The 19,630-nt window shown below is 38.6% G+C and overlaps 1 protein-coding gene across 5 annotated transcripts in view; it reads left to right on the top strand.

The window, feature by feature from the left end:
* The window catches only part of SPTBN1 (spectrin beta, non-erythrocytic 1), a 270,149-nt gene that overhangs the window by 193,188 nt on the left and 57,331 nt on the right, over positions 1-19,630 (top strand). For all 5 annotated transcript variants that reach the window (XM_027865230.1, XM_027865232.1, XM_027865233.1 and 2 more), the window contains 8 exons: positions 4,998-5,089; positions 7,380-7,460; positions 7,881-7,996; positions 11,555-11,667; positions 12,703-12,890; positions 14,396-14,513; positions 15,954-16,112; positions 17,105-17,407. In XM_027865230.1, coding sequence (XP_027721031.1) covers positions 4,998-5,089; positions 7,380-7,460; positions 7,881-7,996; positions 11,555-11,667; positions 12,703-12,890; positions 14,396-14,513; positions 15,954-16,112; positions 17,105-17,407 — 1,170 coding nt within the window. The remainder of the gene's footprint in view (positions 1-4,997; positions 5,090-7,379; positions 7,461-7,880; positions 7,997-11,554; positions 11,668-12,702; positions 12,891-14,395; positions 14,514-15,953; positions 16,113-17,104; positions 17,408-19,630) is intronic.

Here is a 19,630-nt window from a genome sequence, read left to right as displayed (position 1 = left end):
ATTTCATTCATAAATTTAGCTTCCACATTTCAAAGTTGTTAAAATATGATAATGTAATTTCCTGAGACAGTGGCAGCATCATAGAGCACAGTCAGTCCTTTGGGGACACAGTGACTGGACAATGGCGATGTGACGACTGTAGAATCTGTTTGCAGGTTCTCTTTTGTTAGCTCCTTGCCAGTTTTCTGCCATGCCAAAAGTGCCGGTCCTACAATTTACCAACCCACCTGCCACTCCTAGGACACAGCTTTTAGATATCGTACTGTGTCGCTGGTAGCTATGCTGATGATGTCTTGCCCTTCTGATAAGATTGTGCAGAAAACCCACATATTTGTGCCCAGATATTTTTATTATTTTTGAAAAAGAGAGAACACAAGCTTTGCTTTCTCCTTCCTCATCGACCCTTGGGTTAGGGCTATAATCAGTGATAAAATACAAGCCCTTAGGGTCACTGCCTGTGATTGGTAGAGATTGCACTGATTTGGCAGGAGCCCACGGCATTTAAGCCGCTCAGATTCATTCTTAGTGCTGTAAAGCTGGAAGGGATGTTTGAGGCCATCTAGTCCTACCTCTTCCTTTCACATACAGGGAACCCGAGAACGAGAGAGGTTAAATAACACACTACTGTTTAAAGTTTTCTGATTCTAACTCTCGAGGTCATTACACCGTGCCATGTTGCCTCAGTCTCTGGCAGAAGGTGCCTCAGGCCAGCGGCAGTGCTGGACACGAGACGCTGTGGTTGTAGTTTCTCTTGACAGAAGCTGTTTGTGAAGTGAACACCTGCCACATTTCCCCCAGTCTCTCGTTTCATTGAGGAAAGTAACTGGGTTGTTGATGTTCAACATGACTCAGCCTTCTCTGGTAGCCTTCTTAAATTACACAATGCACTGCTGACCTCCATTTCATTATGTCAGTGACATTGGCCCTGACCTCTAGGGGCTTATCATCTTGGTACTTCCCAGACTTAGTGGGAAATTCCCCAACAACAGTCTTTTTGGAGACTGGAGAAAAAACAAAGGGCAATCATCAAGGAGACACTAGCCACCCTTTGCTCCCCAAAGGAAAAAGAAACATAATATATCTTCCCTTTGGTCCAAGAGGAAAAAGAAAGAGAAACAAAAATAAACATATTTAGGTACCCATCTAGACCTTTTAAAACATGACTGTATATGGGGTGGAGAGAGAATGGGATCCAGCCTTTGTCACTTGGAAGATTCATTCCTCAAGTTAACCTTCCCAATTACCTCAGCTTCCAGTTAAGAAGTTACTTAATTAGCTGTTTTGACTGTTAAGCAATGAGACTAATTTCACAAACTGGTCTCATTACCGTAGCTATGCCACCTAGTTTACCAGTGTCTTGTATTCTTTTGTGTTGAGGATGTTTGTTCATTCTTCATATGTGGATTTGCTGGGCGAGTCACACAGTTTCTGTCCATCTCAGTTTCCTCAACCGAAAAATGAGGCTAACAATAGTACTTAACTCCTAGGGTTGTTTTGAGTATCAAATGAGATAATATGTGTAAAGTCGCTTAGCACAGTGCCTGGTATATAGTAGGTGCTTAATAAATGCTTGTTTTCTTCCTTACAATAGAAAGGTTATGGGTTATTGAGTTTGGTAAAAAGTTTTTATTAATACATGATATTGTTAGTGATTTCATTATTATAGTACTAATGCATTATCAAGAGATTTCCAGTTGGATGGCACTCCCTTTTTCTTTGTTTTTTTCCATGCTTTCCCTCTTCCCCCATTTGGTTCTCTGAAATGTCTCTCCTGAATTTTTTGTGTTGTCTTCCTTTTCCTCAGAAGTTTCTTTATGCTCCCTTTTTGTCTTGTGCTCTTGGGCTCTGTCTTCTTGCCAGATGACAGTCGTCTCTCGGGTCCTCCTCTCCTCCCTGCTTTGCTGTACTCCATTCCTTTGTGTTCAGGGTGGCCTGTTTAGTGAACAATACTAGGATGATTAGTGAGGTTCACTTTGCAGCCTACAAGCCTCACTGAACATGACAGGTAGGAGCAAAGCAGTGGAAGAGAGTTACCTGAGAAGGTAAGTGGTGTGAGCCTGGCAATTACTTTCTCTGTAGATCCTTTTTAGAAGGAGAAAATGAATGCTTTGTTCACAGAATTTCTGTCCAGAGCAACTTAGGAAACCTGTAGATCCTTAGGAAAGATTTTTGTTTTTTTTTTTTAAATTTCAGCCTACTCTGAAGACAATTAGAAATTTAGGCCATCTCAGCAGGGTAACTCTAAGGATCCCGTAAATGATCTGCATTGAAGTAGAATGATTTTCCCAGCAAGCATAATTCAGTTTGGTTAAAATTTGTGGATTGTATTCTGTCTTTTTCATGGGAGAATCGCATAGAATGGACAGGCATAGATGAGTTGTGATCTCCATTGATGAGATCATGCGTATGTTGGAGTATTTAGTAAAGTCTCAGTGTTTGCCCCAGACCCTATTCTTTTTTCTGTTATATTTTGTTTAATAATCTTTTATCTCTAATAATCTTAATCTCTAAATAATGTCTTATCTCTAACTTTGTGGTGCTCCTACATTTTTCTTTGATTTGAGTTGAAGTAGTATAACCCAGGAAAAAAGATGAAAAATTAGCACCAGCATCCTTGAGTTTGCTAGATCAATAAAATAGTGGGTGTCTTTATCTTGGATGAGCAGACTTTATTTCCAAATGAACTATGAGTCATGAAAAACAGATAAATCTTTCTTCACAAAGATTTTTAAAAGCCAACAGGTGGTCTTGCATGCCATTTCAGACTGCCATTCATAGTTATTCTGAACCAAACTTTTTAGTGCAAATCATTCTTTCTTAATTCACTTTCTATGCTTGAGGTAATGATTTTGCAAGCTCAGACTGGCATCTTCACAACACCATTAAAATGACATTTGTTAATTCTTATCTCAGGAAGGGCAATGTGGGAAGGAAATGATCTTTCATCTTAGCTAGGTTTTTCCCATTTACAGGTTTAAAATTAAACCCCAGTGATCTCACCTTATTGGTTTGGAAGTAGGCTGTACTTTTCCCAAGAAAATCTGGTTTATGTAAAATCTGAGTGTGGTCCACAGCTAATGTTATTTTTTTATATAGATCTGTGGTTTTGTTTTTTTTTTTTGCCTACCAAATATGTCATTTGAGGGGCTGGGGGCCTATATTTGGGTCCATGTGGCATCTCTTCACCCTACCCCAGTTTTCATAAAAAGAATCTTAAGGAATTTTTAGTGATGGCTTTAATGTGATTGGAAATGTATAGGAAATGGGGGATGACAGAAACCAGGGCTACTTGGATTACTTAGAACCACAGAATTTTATGGTTGAAAGTGATCTTCGCATCTTTTTCAACTATCCTAAGTTTACAAATGACAAGAGCTGGGACTTGGGGAGGTAGTAACATGTTCATAGTTATACCTGGAGGCAGTGGTTAGAGTGGTTCACTTGGAATCAGGAAGACCTGGATTCTAATTCTGCTTTAGACACTTTCTAGCTATGTGATCCTCAGCAAATCACTTGCCCTCTGTTAGCCTCAGTTTATTCATTTGTAAAATGAGAATAACAGCACCTCATAGGATTGTTTCAGAAATCAAACTGAGATGATCCATGTAAAGCACTTTACAAACCTTAAAGTGCTATGTAAGTGTACTTGTTATTTATTACAGGTCTCTTGACTATCAAGTAAATAGTCTTTCTGTTATCTCTTGGTGTCTCTTGGTTGCTTAAGAAATTAGAAGATAGCTCAGCACTTAGTGATTTGTTGTCTTCAAGTGCCCACTCTGTCCAGAACACTGTGCCAGGCACTAGGCAAGATAAGCCTTCTGCCTTAACTGTATGCAAAAGACTGTGCTAAGTTTTGGGGATAGAGATAGAAAAGTAAGACAACCCTTGCTCTCACAATGCTCAGAATCAAATGGGGAAGACAACACATAAGAGGTTTCAGCTGAAGGACATGTGGAAAGGCCCCATGGTCCTTAAGGTGCTGCAGCAAAGCAGATGGCCATGCCTTTTCTTTAATGTCATGCTCACTGATTGAAAACATAGCTGTTTCTGATATTGAACCATTTGACAATGCGAGGGGTTTTGGCCCTGTAGAACAGAACTTTATTTTCTGAGTCTTCAGTAGCTATGTGTGTAGCCGTGCAGAAGCAGGTACCAGGCTGTACCTCCAAAGAAGTTCCTTCCCAGGATGATGGTTGCAGGCACTTTGCTGGAAGCATCGCCATTCCCATAATACTCCTATAGTAGAAGACTTATGATATATACCTATAACTATAATACAGATAATCCACATTAAATCAGAACTGCAAACAAAATACATATGTGAACTCCTAGAAGAACAAAGTCATTACTGATGTGGAAGAAGTTAGGAAGTGTCATTTGAGTTGGACTTTTTAAAGGCTGGGTAGAAAGTCAGCTGGTATAGGATGTGGGAGTGCAGAGTAAAAGAACATGTTTATTAAATAACACATATGGTATCCCATCTAGTTGGTAACTTTTCTGCAGGGATTGTACTCTCATGACAACATATGAAAAGTGTCACTTTATTATAAAAAGCTGAGCTTGCTATTTCTCCAGTCTATAAAACTTGTTGTGAGGAAGGGGTATGAGTTTTCCTTCTATGCACATTAACTCACCAGTTTTCAGAGTGTGCCATGTGACTGGTGTCTCATGCAAAAGAATCAAGATGAATGTGCTATCTTGGGCAGAAAATGGTACATCCTGGGTATGGAAGAAGGCTTGTGTTCATCTAAATCACTATCTTTGGTCACATTTACAAACTAATTATAAAGTAAAATTATGGTCCATTTTCCTGTCTTCAGAAGCCTGCTCCTAAAGTAAAGAAAGCAATTTTGTGCTTTAGTTTAGACAACCCATCCATCTCCTGCTGTGCTCTGGGTATTAGTTGTGTACAATTCCAAGAAATACATTTGTTCTTACTGACTCATGCATTTCATCAGTGACCCATTAATCCCACTAATATTCTTTGTGATTCTTAGATTCAAGATATCAGCGTAGAAACTGAAGACAACAAAGAGAAAAAATCTGCCAAAGACGCTTTGTTGTTGTGGTGCCAGATGAAAACAGCTGGGTGAGTGTGAATTGGAGGGTTTCTGGAGAAATATCTCTTTCCAGGGGTGGAGTTTCTTTCAAATCATTTGTAATATACCAGTGTGTGTCTTCTCAACTGACCTCCACCAGAAAGAAGAGCAGAGAGAAGAAACAGTTGTTAGCCTGTAACCCAGCTGATGTTTTAGTCAGCTTTCATTATTTGAAGGAATTTTAAATACTCTTAACTTCTATCAAAGAAACAACACGCTTAAATTTTAGTTCAGAAAACCATACATTCTCTCTCTGTTCATTGAAATTGGTAAGCTATCATTGATGATGAACCTTTTTTCATGGAGGTTGTTCTCTCCAGATGTTTTTAGGACCAGTAATAATGAGTTGTAAATATAGACATGACTTTTAATTTAGCCAGTTAGTCTACAGGTATTTATTGAGTACCCCTGGGCACTCCTGAGTACTGTGCTAGGTGCTCTGGACCCTTAAGGAGTTTATAATCCAATAAGGGTGACAAACCTATAATCAAGTATAAATATAGAATTACAGTCATTATAAATAATTAGTGTTGAATAGACTCTTGGCCAGATTACAGAAAAGTTTCCCATGTATGAAAGGTTTTCATAGACATAGGCTCTCTACAGAGGTTTGTTTAACCATCAGAAAATCAGTGTTAACCCAGCCTTCAGAATGAAAAAACAATGTGCCAGCAATGACAAGAGAGACTTGGCTACTTTGTATTAAACGGAAATGTGAGTATTTGGGTCTCAGTGACCTCACTGTCCAAACATCTTCACTGGGATACAATGGAGACCAGTAACCCTGCCAACTCTGAGCTACACTTAATTAAACAAATATTTATTAAGTATCTCCTATGTTGAAGGCACTGTGTGAAGGTGCTTGTGGTCACACAAAGATAGATTTAGGACACTGTGCTCTCAAGGAGCTTCTGATCTAATTGGAAGGAATGCAGTATAGAAAATAGCACTTGGTGCAGAGGAGTGGGAAATGAACACACAGGAGAGATCACTTTTAGCTAGCTAGCATGGAGGAAAGAAGGCTTCCCAGAAGAATTAGCACCTGAGCTCAGTCTTGAAGAAAAGGAGGGCCTTTAACAGCTAGAGACAGGGGTAATCCATTCCAGTCATTTAGATAAAATCAATCAGTGAACATTTATTGAGTGCCTACTCTGTGCCAGCACTGTACTCAGTGCTGGGGATACAAAACGAAGCAAAAGACAGGCAGTCCCTGTCCTCAATAATCTTAAAATCTAATAGATTTAAGAGGGAAAAATGAAAATGGGGATGGAGGATGAGTGCTGGTGAGGAGGCCTTTTTGGCTAAAACATGCTAGAAGGGAGTAGTAAGAGATAAGGCTTTGAAAGTGGATTGGAGCCAAACTCTAGAGGCCTTGGATGTGAGAGTTAGGGGGTTATAATTTACAGCAGTGTCCCAATTAGTAGGAATGATGAATCTCATAAAGTATTCATTTGGTTATTGATTCCACCCTAATGGAAGTAGGCAGTATAAATTCAAATAATATGACCACTTCAGGAAGATTCATTATTCCAACTAATTAGGACCTAGCTTCTTTTTGTAGGCAAAATGGGACCACTGAAATGTTGTTATAAACTGAGAAGTGAGGAGATTGGAATAATTCATTGAGACAATTATTTGTGTGGAAGGGTGTGAAGGAGAAATTTTGAAAGAGAACAGACTTAATGATAGAATGGATAGTTAGAGAGCTATCAATAATACTTCAGGCAAGAAAAAAATGCTGATCTGAATGAATTCAGGTAGTTGGAGTAGGAATGGAGAAGATTATGGATGTGAAAAGTGTATTAGAGGGGTAATATTTGCAGGACTTAGTAACTACTTGGATGTGGATGGCATTCTCTCATTTTTTCCTGTTCTATGTATGTTAGTTTGGAATTCCACCCTTCCTCATTCCTTTATTCCTTCCTTCCTAAGTAAAATCCCAGATCCCAGCATAGTGGGGTTCATTGTGTCAGGAAGGTAGATGTAAAGGAAAGATTAGGTTTGTTTGTTTGTTTGTTTGTTTTTAAGGAAGGGTGGGATTAAAAGTTCAAACATACCATTTAACTCAGACTGAATTACAAACTGGACAAGCCAGGTAATCCAGAGAGCTCTCTGCCTTATTTGAATTGCAGTTCCAAGAGATCCTTGAAATACTTGGCTCTGATTTCAAACTTTTTTTTTTACATTCATAGACTGATTTTTACTTCATTTAAAACAGTTGTATGAGGCACCTTTTGTTTAACTTGTTCTCTTTCCTTTCTTTTGTATGGGCTTTTGCAGGTACCCCAATGTCAACATTCACAATTTTACCACTAGCTGGAGAGATGGTATGGCTTTCAATGCACTTATACACAAACACCGGTAAGTACTTAGAAAACATAGTGAAGGTTTTAGGTGTAGTGATATCATTCCTTTGTGGCAGAGTGGCATGGATTTTGACTTTCAAATCCACTGGATTTTAAGTTCAGCTGTAGAGGAAATTCTCGTATCTCATGTGGGAGTATCGTACCCAGTCTCTTCCTTTTAACTTATAGAGCACCAAGTGCTAGTCTTTGCATGAATACATTTGGAAATTTGTATTCAAGACCACAGACCACTATTGTTGGTGGGTTCATAGTTTTTTAATCTTTCCCTCAGTTTCAAAATGGCCTGGAGAATTTTAGACCAACAACGTGGAGGGCTCCTTATTTAGTTTTCCTTTCACTGTGTTTTATACTTCTGACTAGTCTGTTGTAGATTATGTTTTTTTTTTTTGTGGGGGCTTTTTCCTTGTCTACATAGGCCTGACCTGATTGATTTTGACAAACTGAAGAAATCCAATGCACACTACAATCTTCAGAATGCTTTTAACCTGGCAGAGCAGCATCTGGGTCTCACCAAGCTCCTGGATCCAGAGGGTAAGGGTTCTGTCATTCATCAAATACTTCTATTTAAGAAAGAGTCTGTTCTGCTGTGTAAAATATCACTTGGTGCCAAGCATCATACAAAGATAAAAAAATGACAGTCGCTTCCTTTAAGCAGTTATATTAGTCTAGTAAGGGAGTAAAGACATATGCAAATATGTCTAATACAAATAGGATGAAATGCTGAAGAAAAGGAATAAAGTGCCATGCAATCTAAAGGAGTGAAGTTCTCCTCCCAAATGGAAGTCACTCAGAAGACTTCCCAGGAAAAGGTAGCATTTGAGCTGGTCCTTGAAGGCTGGATGGGATTACCCTAGGTGAAAATTTAAGCAGGAATTTAGTAGGTTCCACGTATTTGGAATAATTTGTGTAAAGGGGAACATATAGGGAAGTATAAGTTGTTTAAGAAAAGTTCATTTTAGTTGGAGCATCATGAATAAGGCAAATTGGGAGAGAATGTTGGAAAAGTAAGTTGGTACCAGATTGTGGGAAGGCCTTGAAAGTCAGCTTTTGAACTTTGACCATTATTTGATAGACATTAGAGACTTATTGAAGATTTACAAGTAGACTAATGGTCTGAGTGGTGATTTTAGAAGATTTATTGAGCAGTTGTGTGTAAGAAATTAAGAGGGTAGGATCAATGAGATAGACTGGAGGCAAGGAGAATAAGTAGGAGGTCAGGAAGGTCAACCTTAGGTAATAAGGGTATGAAGTATCAAGCTGTCTGAGAATTGCAGCTACCCTAGATCTCAGTTGGCATCTAAAACTTTTGGGTGGTGGTCCTCACCACTTCACACCACTTTAGTAAATGCACTAAGGACTCAGAGGCAGCTTTTGCTAATAGAAACACCAACTGCTTTAATGCTGGCATATATGCCCATTACAGTGAGGAACAATGTTAGGAATTATGGTATAATGGAAACAGGACTGGTTTTTCAGTCAGTCCTGGCTCAGACGCTTCCTAACTGTGACCTTGGACACAGGTCACTCACCATCTCCAGATCTCACTATCCTTATTAGTAAAATAGGAATAGGTGTTGAAAGTTGGACTAAAATGACCTCAAAGGTGTCTTCCAGTTTTAAAATTGATTGTATAATACCTAGCTCAGGTTAGCTACCACCTCCTGCATGAGACCTTTCTTAATTCCTCCCCTTCCCCCAGTTATCAGCACTTTCTCTGTTTTTGTATATATTTTGCATTATTTACTGGTGTACATACTCTGTGTTCCATAAACCCTTTTAGCTCAAGGACTGTTTTGTTTATGTCTTTGTTTCGCCAGCATCTACTTAGCCCTTTGCACACATAGCAGTTGCTTAATAAATGTTTGTTGAAATGAATCCTATGGAAGAAAGAATAACATTTACAACTTCAATGTCTCTCCTCCCCACAATGACGACTTGATTTTCCTTCTGATGCCCATCTTTTGTCCTTAGGACTCTTTTCTGCATTAGGCTGGTATTTCTGATGATAATATGTACTGTCTATTGTCCACTGTCAACCCCAGCTGATGGAGGGGAAACATGTTTTCTGAGTAACAGTACTCTAGAAATGACCTCAAAGATAGATCTCTTCTTTGTGGCCCTTAGAGCAGTAGAATGTTTATTTTGCAAATTCATGCCAGGGAACGGAGATCTGAGCTGACCCCTGTAGTGTGTTCTCCTGTGTTGTATTTCCTGCTAACATCAGGCTTCATTTTAGTACAGCCTGTAATAAGAACTTCTTTCCAAATTAAAAACCACATTAGAATAGATGATTTGTTTGTGGTATTAGGACTTCCTAAGTGTACTACAGTACAGCTAGGGATAAAAGTAGGATTGAGGAATGGGGGAGGAGAGAGGGATAGAAAAAGAGAAGGAAAAAAAAAGTTTGAAGTTCTTAAAACTTTAAAACAGGAAGTTTAGCTACCCAAGGGCAGGTAGAGTTCATGAGACTGCCAAGCAAGCTTCTTGCTATTTTCCAATACATCAAATTCCCTGATATATTCAGTACAGGAAACAGATAAAATTATCTCTGAACTAACCCATAAATGATTCTCCAACATAAATACAAACTAAAATTCCATGAGTAGTAGTAAACTTCTTAACCCCCTTGGCACAAGAGAAAATTACTTCCTATTTTTAACTATTTGCACTTTGGTATTAAATTTTTTCTATCATAATGGCAAAGTATTTTATCATTAATTTATATTTTATTAATCTTTGCTATAGCTATTTGCACAAGGAGTAAGCAATGTATTATCATGAATAGAACACTGGGCTGGGAGTCTGGAAGCCTGGATTCTAGGTTTTATTCTTCCAGGTCAACTTATTACTAGCCATTATCTGGGCCTCTATTTCCCCATCTGTAAAATGGGAATGTGGGGCTAGATCAGAGGATCAGGCATGTGGCCCATAACACTCCTGAGTGGGTAAACCAGGTTCAAATGTAATTGGGAAATATTTTATATTTTAAATAAAAATACAATAAAACGTAGATAATATCACATTTTAAAACCGAGTCAAAATGAGGCCCACAGAGATCCTTAAGTACAGATTAGTGGCCCCTGTTTCTATTTGAGTTTGCCACAACTGGGATAGATGATCCTGTAGTTCTGTAAGGTATGCATTATCGTACTGAAAGTGACATTGTCAAGGTCATACAACAAGTTTGTGAATGAAATAAAAAGCCAGCTTAGAACAATTATTCTGGAGCTACTGCTCTAATGCTCTAATGGAGAGCAGTGTGGCATAATAGATAGAGAGTTGGCCTCAGCTCCTGGAAGACCTTGTTGCTCTATGACCTTGGATAAGTCTCTTAAAATCTCAGTGCTCGAGGCAGCTCTAGAGACTATGCTTTGCAGAGAAGGTATCAGCTTGCATTGGTAGAGGTAGTTTTCTTTACCTGTGAAATGAAACTTCATACCCCTCTCATGTTCAGCTTTTGTAGGCATTTATTTTTGTTTCCTACATTGTTTCACCTTTGCCCTTTGACTCTACTAACTTCAGTCTTTACTATGTATTCTTTCTTGTCTTTAAGCCTGTAAAATCCCCCTTGTTTTGTTAGGTTATGGTAAGGACAGCAAAAACTTGGATATGATATTACTTGCCTCACCACAGTTCACAAAATGTCTTTTGCTTGATATGAATTCCATCAGCATTTAGGTTTGTCTTCTTCTATATTGTGTAATCTTACATTTGGTTTATTTGTTTTCTTTAATTCTTGGCAATTATTATTTGTCTCTCCAACTCGATTATAGGCCCACTAAGAGATAACACTATTAATCGTGTGTGTGTGTGTGTGTGTGTGTGTGTGTGTGTGTGTGTGTGTGTGTGTATTCTCAATGACAAATAGTGTATCCTGGTCGTTTAAAGTTTGTATGAAAGACTGAAGGGATAATATATTGTACCTTCATTGTTTTTAATTAACTAGTAGTACCCTGGAATGATGCCTTTGAACATACTTGATTGAGTTGTTGAATCAACTCAGAAATTCTCTTGGTTCAAGTGATTCTTGCTTTTGGGGTGACTCGAAGCTTAAGAAACATACTGAAATCAATCTTCTCTTGGTCACAGATATCAGTGTTGACCATCCTGATGAGAAATCTATTATCACTTATGTGGTGACATATTACCACTACTTTTCAAAGATGAAGGCCCTAGCTGTTGAAGGAAAACGCATTGGGAAGGTGGGTTCACTAAGATTTTACAAGTTGCCATGAAATTATATCCATTTCTCAATACATTGCTGGACTGATTACACATTGCTTTCCCCTGCCAGTTGTGCCAATGAAAGGTTTTATGAAAAACAGCAAGGATAAAGGGAAGAATTGATGCTGTTGGTCTTTGGGGACATGGAGCATCATGGACATGGAACCTAAACAATGAGTTTCTCCCCTGCTCCTACCAAAGGACATAAAGCACGTTTGGGAACTGATTTGAAGCCCATAGGAGGTCCCTAGACCTGAAAGAGGGCCATGTGATTGAGGGGCTGGTTTTGTTAACAATGGGTTAGATCCAGCCAACTTAACAGAATATTATTCTTTTCCTGACTTTATTTCCCTACTCAAAAAGTGCTATCTTCTAATTCCAATTGTGTTTTGTTTTCTAATTTGACCATAATTTATCTCCTCTTTCTAAAGAGGACCAAATAACATCATCCTGAGCACAGAACTTGGAGGCAGGAAGACCTGAGTTTGAATCCTGCCTCAAACACTTGTGTGATCCTGGGCAAGACATTTAACCTCTCCTTGCCTCCCCATCCATTAAGTGGGGATGATAATAATAGCACCTTTCTCACTGGAGGTGTGTGTTATTTGATCCTCACTGGGGTATTTTCAGGATCAAATAACAAGTAAAGCATTTTGCAGACTTTAAGAATTATTCACACTTATAAACTTCTTAAAGCTTAGAAAATACCTGAGATACTACAGAAGAGCACAGAAAAAGACAGCCGCCCTTTTTAATCTGACCTAGATGTTTGAGGTTAGAAATTAAGAAGCACCTATAGCATCTTAAGGCCCTGGTCTACGATTCCAGATGTTAAAGAATAAATTGAGTCCCTCCCATTGCTCAGATACAATAGCTGCAGTCCTTTTAGCCCACAACACCAGAAAAAGAAAATGGCTCTGCTTGTAGCATAGAGTATGTATATTGATTTATATTTAATGTTCTGATCATATAAAGATGATTTTTTTTTTATTTTCCTGATTCTTGTTTGTTAGGTGCTTGACAATGCCATTGAAACAGAGAAAATGATTGAGAAATATGAATCACTAGCGTCAGACCTCTTGGAGTGGATTGAACAAACCATCATTATCTTGAACAATCGAAAATTTGCCAACTCCCTTGTTGGAGTCCAACAGCAGCTACAGGCATTCAACACTTACCGCACTGTGGAGAAACCACCCAAGTAAGATATAAAGAGGAATGCTTACGTTTCTGAGGTTCAGGCTGTTGTAATGTATTTAGTACTCACTGCACATGTTGGGGGAGGGAAGAGGACTTTGCACCCCATTTTCCTGACTCGTGTGTTGTCTTTCTGTGTCCCTTCCTGTGGCTTCATTTCCACTTTCGCTGCCTTTCACCCCGTTTCATCCCTTCTCACCTGATTATATATTACAGAAAGTTACTGTGACCCTTTCTTAGCCCTCACAATAACTGGAAGTCTTAGTAAGTTATAGGACTCTCAGGAAGGACAAAGCATTTATGTTTAGCAAGAGTAATTCAGGAGCCCAACAGCCTCCTCTGGTGATAGAAGAAACCATGTTCAGCATCCCTTCTTAGCATAGTCACTCCAAGGCCTCAACTTTCTGTCCTTATGGTATGCTATGATCAGCCCTTCTCTAGTGCTCAGAGGTTTTACACCTGAAGGTTTGGAGGGAAGAGAGAGCTCCAGCAGGACCTCATAACCTTATCTTCTGGGACAGCCTCTCGTGGGGATTTGGAGAAACTTAAGACATGAAACTTTACTTTGGGGGGTGCCAGGTGTGGGTAGTATATCTCTGCTGCTGTAGAGGCTATTAGAGTTAATATTGATTGCTGTCCTTCAGGAAGTCAGTCTGATTCAAGTTACAATTTCACTGTCTTTTCTAATTGAAGCATGCCATTTGTACTGGAAACCCTGTGGTGTAATGATATGCTTGACTGATAATATCTCTAGATTGCTACATTCCCAAAACCACTTGGTGCCCTCTCCCTTTCCCTCCTTCTCTCTTCTCCTCTTCTTCTCATTCCCTCCCCCCTTTCTCTCACACACACAAAACAAACAACCAAAACATCCAGTTAATTCTGAATTTTCTGGCTGGGTCACAACCCATTTCAGGTTATGAAAGCCCCTAAAAATAGATTAGCCAGTCATTTGAAATTCATTTTTGTTAAAAGCATTCAACCATTTTCTCTATGAAGTAAGGCTATTTTCCAAGAATTATCTTTAAACCTTGCTTGAGATAATATGAGAATATTACAAACAAACACAAATATGAGTGGATGTTTTCTATCATTTTGCAGAAATCCAGTACGCTAGTCATTTAAAAAAACCTCCTATGTTGGGGCAGCTAGGTGGCACAGAGTACCACATTGAAGTCAGGAGGATCTGAGTTCAAATTTGGCCTCAGATACTTGACACTTCTAGCTGTGTGACCCTAGGCAAGTCACTTAACCTTGATGCCTCGCAAAATAGATAAACCTATTTTATTTAAATAAAAAATCTACTGTGTGCAAGGCATCTGGCACCGGGGATCTATTCCAGATAAAGCCCAACAGTTGACCTCCTGCATGTGCTCTCCCTGTCCTGTCCTCCTCTCTTTCATTCTCTCCCTACAATAATGACTTTTTGAAATAGCCCTTTAATGGGAAATGATGTGAAAGGAGTATGGTAAATAATGTTTCTGGTTGTATCTCTCTTGTGCCTGTTAGGTTCACAGAAAAAGGAAATTTGGAAGTGCTGCTTTTCACCATCCAAAGTAAAATGAGGGCCAATAATCAAAAAGTATATATGCCTCGGGAGGGGAAGCTCATCTCAGATATTAACAAGGTAAAGTTGTACACACCACTTTTCCTCATCTATTCAAAGCTTAAGTACCAGCGTTGTACATTTGACCTGGACTGTACATCTGGCAGGTAGTATGGTGATACATAGTACACGCTTTACTTGAAGGTGGTATGCAGAGGTGACCATTCCATAAAAGTTTGTGTTTCTATTTACCATGCCGCTCTTTCTTTAGATAGCCTAATTTATACTCCTCAGGAAGTTGCATCAATTAATTCTCCTGTGAATTGTGATGAACCTTGGGCAAGGGACTTGAGTGTCTCTAAGGATCTGGAAGGAGACTTTTCAACACTTGTTATTTCATTTATCTGGAATTTCCCAGGCAGCTGCTTTTTGAAATATCTAGCCTGCCTTCTGTCAGAACAAACAGAGAATTAATTATGCAGCTTCCTTCCCTCGTGCACCCACCATGTCTGTTGTGTCTATAGTTAGATTATTTCACATTGAGCAATATTCCCTATTGTAATTGGAAGAATCTAGAAATATCGATAGTTAGAGATAAGCATTCTTTTTGAATGCAATTCTATGATTTTTAATAAGAGGACTATTTTATGGGAGCATTTTTAATGGAGACAACCAGACTTATTGAAAGAAAAACATAGATATGAGAAGTCTCTTCAAAATATTTTTTAACCAAATCTGCAATTTTATTGATACAAGGAAGTCCCTGTGAGAAGACTTCCTCTACCAGCATGGATAAGAATCTCCTCTTTAACTTAGTCTTAGTGAGTTGCTTAGAACACTGAGAGGGAAGTGACTTGTCCAGGGACACACAGCTAATATTTGTCAGAGGCTAGAGTTTGAACGTACATCTTCCTGACTCTCAAGTGCAGCTCTCTGTCTGCAATGCCACACTGCCTTTTTTTAACGAGAGAAATCAGCTGCTCTGTATTATGGACAGTTTTTAAAATTTTTATTTAAGGGCGTGAGGCAAGGTGGAGATGGTAGCTTGTGGTTTTTATATGACTAGCACTTCCCAGTATTATGGTACTTTTATTTCTCCTTTGAATGAAAATTTAAAAAGGTGTCTCAATTTAGTTCTAATATTTTGAAACCTACGTGGTTTATTTTATTCTCACTACCATATTAAGCATTTAGCTTCCAGTGAAACTGAGGAAGAGGGGGTTTTGCAGAGAGTTGACAAAATAGCACAAATTTGAATGCTCTCCACTATTGTTGGCTTTTCGTTGTTGTCAGGGTTTTTTTGGGGGGTGGGGTCCCCAATTTTAGTATTTTACTGGAAACATAAAATCTCAGTTTCTTCTTCCATGAAATAAGGGGGTTAGACTAAATGATCTCAAGGTCATACCTCGCTCTGCATTTTCTGTTCACTAATCTGTGTTGACTGTAAGCCAAGGAGGTTTGCTTCATTAGACCGTTTCAGGAAAGTGTTGGTTTGTTTTTTTTTTCCTTCCAAATCCTTAGGCCTGGGAACGACTGGAAAAAGCCGAACATGAAAGAGAACTGGCACTGCGGAATGAGCTCATAAGACAAGAGAAACTGGAACAACTTGCTCGTAGATTTGATCGCAAGGCAGCTATGAGGGAGACATGGCTGAGTGAGAATCAGCGTCTGGTGTCTCAGGTTGGGACTCAAGCCCTATTGGTGGGACTGGAATGATTACCTTCCATGGCCATGAGGAAATACACACTTTTATATACTTTATACAAATAAGCCAGCAGTTTTTGCTTAGACAACGGGAAGGGGGAAGGGGAAGAGAGGAGGGAACAAGCATTTATTAAGCACCGACTATATTCCAAGCTCTGTGCTAAGCATTTTACAAATATTATCTCATTTCATCCTATCTAATAAAGGATCAGAGTCCATCAACATAGCTCTTATTTTCATAGAAGCTAAGAGACAGAATAACCCCATGAGGTCATCTTTTAAGAGGATGTTTACCTCACTTAATTCAGTTTCTTTTCCATTTGATCTAAATTTTCATTTGTTTGGAAGCAGCACAGACATTCTTTGTTTAGAGTTAGTGGGTATGTGTATACAACTCAACATTTGTAAGTAATACAAAAAAATTCCCTCCTTCCCACAGGCTCTTAAAACAGCTCACCCTTGACCAGGGCAGTTGCTTGTAGTGAAGCAAATTCAATAAATTCAGCAACCCTTTATTAAGCAATGCAGATGCTGGGGACATAAACAGAAAAATAAAATCCTGCCCTCAAGGAGGTTATATTTACTGGACACCTGTTTAAATGCAAAAATAAAATAAATAACACATGGGCACTTTTGAATTAATATAAGGTAATTTGAAGGTAGAGACAAATAATAACCAAGGTCAGGGAAGGCTTCATGGAATGATATTTTTGCCTAGTAAAAAGCTGCCTGACTTTTAGACTTGCCCAGCATAAATCATTACTGGCCTTAGACCTGTAAATTAATGTTTCCAAAATCCTGACAAATTAGTGACATGCGTGATCTGTCCTTTCCCTCTACGAAGGCAAGATGGAGAAGAGGTAATTTGGGATAAAGGTTGCATGAATTCCAGGACATGACTGGAGTCATATGGGGAGGGACCCTAGGAAATGAGGTTCTTTTCCCAAAACTCTCATGCTCTCTTGTAGGACAACTTTGGGTTTGACCTTCCAGCTGTGGAAGCTGCTACTAAAAAACATGAGGCTATTGAGACAGACATTGCTGCCTATGAGGAACGTGTTCAGGCTGTGGTGGCTGTGGCCAAAGAGCTAGAAGCCGAGAATTACCATGACATCAAGCGTATCACAGCAAGGAAAGACAATGTCATCCGCTTATGGGAGTACCTTCTGGAGCTGCTCAGGGCTCGAAGACAGCGTCTTGAGATGAACTTGGGACTTCAGAAGATATTCCAGGAAATGCTTTACATTATGGATTGGATGGATGAAATGAAGGTAGGATTTTCAGCATTTATAGACAGTCTACAAAGGCCAACAAGATTTTGCTGCTGGGAAAACTAGAGCCTTATCTGCACATTGTATATTGTACATTGTATATCCTTACCCTTGAACCATTCCTTTCTCTATTTGCATTAGTGGAACTGAGAGAAAACATAATGAAACAGTTGGGAGACATGTAGTTTGCAGGTGATCTCCCATGAGAAGTGAATAAAGTGGGGAGTGAAAAGATTCAAGTATGTATGTAGATGGTAGTATGTATAACTAGAGTTTTGACCATACTATGGTGTGCCATAAGTAATCCTAAGAAAGATTTTTCAGAAAACCTTCCAAGTTTAGCTTCTTGTCTGTTTTCTAGATCTATCTTCAATAAAATAAATGGTCTAAGGGTAGATTGTTACAGATGTTTGGGATTGTATCTCCTTGGAAGAAATGATGATTTATACAGCTTTTACCCGTCTCTCCAAACGATAGCCCTATACCCATTACTGTTTGTGCAATATAGGTCTTTAGAACATTATGCATATCTGGGCAGAATTCCTAGTAGAAGGAAGTTAGCCTCATAGATAGGTGAAGGACATTTTAAAGACATTGGTGCTGGCTCAGGGTTATCATGTCTTTTTTTGCCAAGGTTTCTCTCAACAGACTTTAGAGACCATGTTGTTACTTAATAATAACATTTAATAATAATAATTAATTATTAAGACCTATCCCAATAGAATAAAATGTTATCTAATTTCCCTTTGTTCTAGATTTTAAATATTCTCAAGTAGTTATAGCATATCTTAGTAGGGGGATACTCCTAAAAGGTAGAAATGTGAACATTGGGTGTACGTTTTAGCTGAGTGAGGATTTCAGGATGATGTCCTAGAAATTTAGTTTTAATTTGGTTGGTTCCGTTTCACCCAATTTAACAAATATTTATTGCACACCTTCTACATTCCAAGGCCCTTATTACAAAGTCAACCTTGATTTTTCAGCGATTTTGCCAATAGGGCACTTACTCTTAACAGAGTTCTACCAAGAGTCAATGGCTTCTGCATATGGAGCTGACAAGGAACCATATTTGTTGTCTAAGGACCAGTGTTGCTAAGTTTAGGGAGGTTCATCACCATAAAGATGGCCATTAACTTTTTGCCATAGCCACCTGTCTGCTAAAGCATGAATGAGTTGCAATTATCATTGCTAAAGGAAGTATCCATACTGATAAAATCACAGGTAAGCAAAATAAGTAATATGTAAGACACTGTTCTTGGCACTGACTTACTGAAGAACCAGAGAATGAGCATAGAAGAGCCATCTGCCCTCAACCATGAATTTTAAAAGTTGGCTATCACCTACTGATTATAATATCCAAAATAGACATTTTGATCATTGTATGACATGTCATTTCATACTGATCTCTCTAACGCAGAGATTCATTTTATAAATGAAAAGTACATATTTGTCTTGGGGATTCTAGGAATATTTGAAAGGAAAGATCAATAAGCTCTTAAGACTTCTAAGAGAGACTTGTTAAACACGAAGTATCTTGAGTCTCTAACAAATCATTTTGCTCCTTCATTTCCTTTTGCCCTTTTATTCATAGCTAGCTAAGATAACTCTTGGTTGGGGTGAGGTGTTTTACTTTTTGAGACTTAGTTTACATTTTGGAATTTTTAATACTTGCTTAAGATAGTGATTTTTCTCTTTTTTAAAAAAATCTCTGGCTACCATGCATCTTTTAGTGTTAATTTGATTTATTTATTCCCAAAATGGATTATCTTTGGTTTATCCTGTCATTGCCACCTCCTTTATTTTTCCTTTTGATTGCTTCATTAGTGGCTAAGTCTGGAGGAATGGAAAATTCCACTCCTCCAGGAGTATGTAGGGGTGGAAAATTCAATTCAACAAATACTGATCATTAAGAGTTTTCTATGTGCAAAGCACTGTGTTCAGCATTGGGGACATATAGACAAGAGTAAAACAACTCATGTCCTAAAGAAAATGTACTTTTTTCTGGACAAATAGAACATAAACTCAAATAAACATAATACAAGGAAATTTGAGGAAGGATTCAGTTACAGTAGCAATAGAAATAAGTCTGTAAAAGTTGGTTGGAACCAGATTGTGGAAGACTTGAATTCACTTTTCCTAGCTGATGAGTTTGTATTTTATTCAAGAGGCCTTGGGGAGCCCCTGAAGGTTTTTGAATATGAGAATGGCACCTTCACATCTGTG

This window comes from Vombatus ursinus, unplaced genomic scaffold (genome assembly GCF_900497805.2).
Source record: "Vombatus ursinus unplaced genomic scaffold, bare-nosed wombat genome assembly UNPS02014778.1, whole genome shotgun sequence".
NCBI classification, from domain to species: domain Eukaryota; kingdom Metazoa; phylum Chordata; class Mammalia; order Diprotodontia; family Vombatidae; genus Vombatus; species Vombatus ursinus.
Note: the sequence above shows the minus strand (reverse complement) of the source record. Positions and strands in the feature narration are given on the sequence as shown.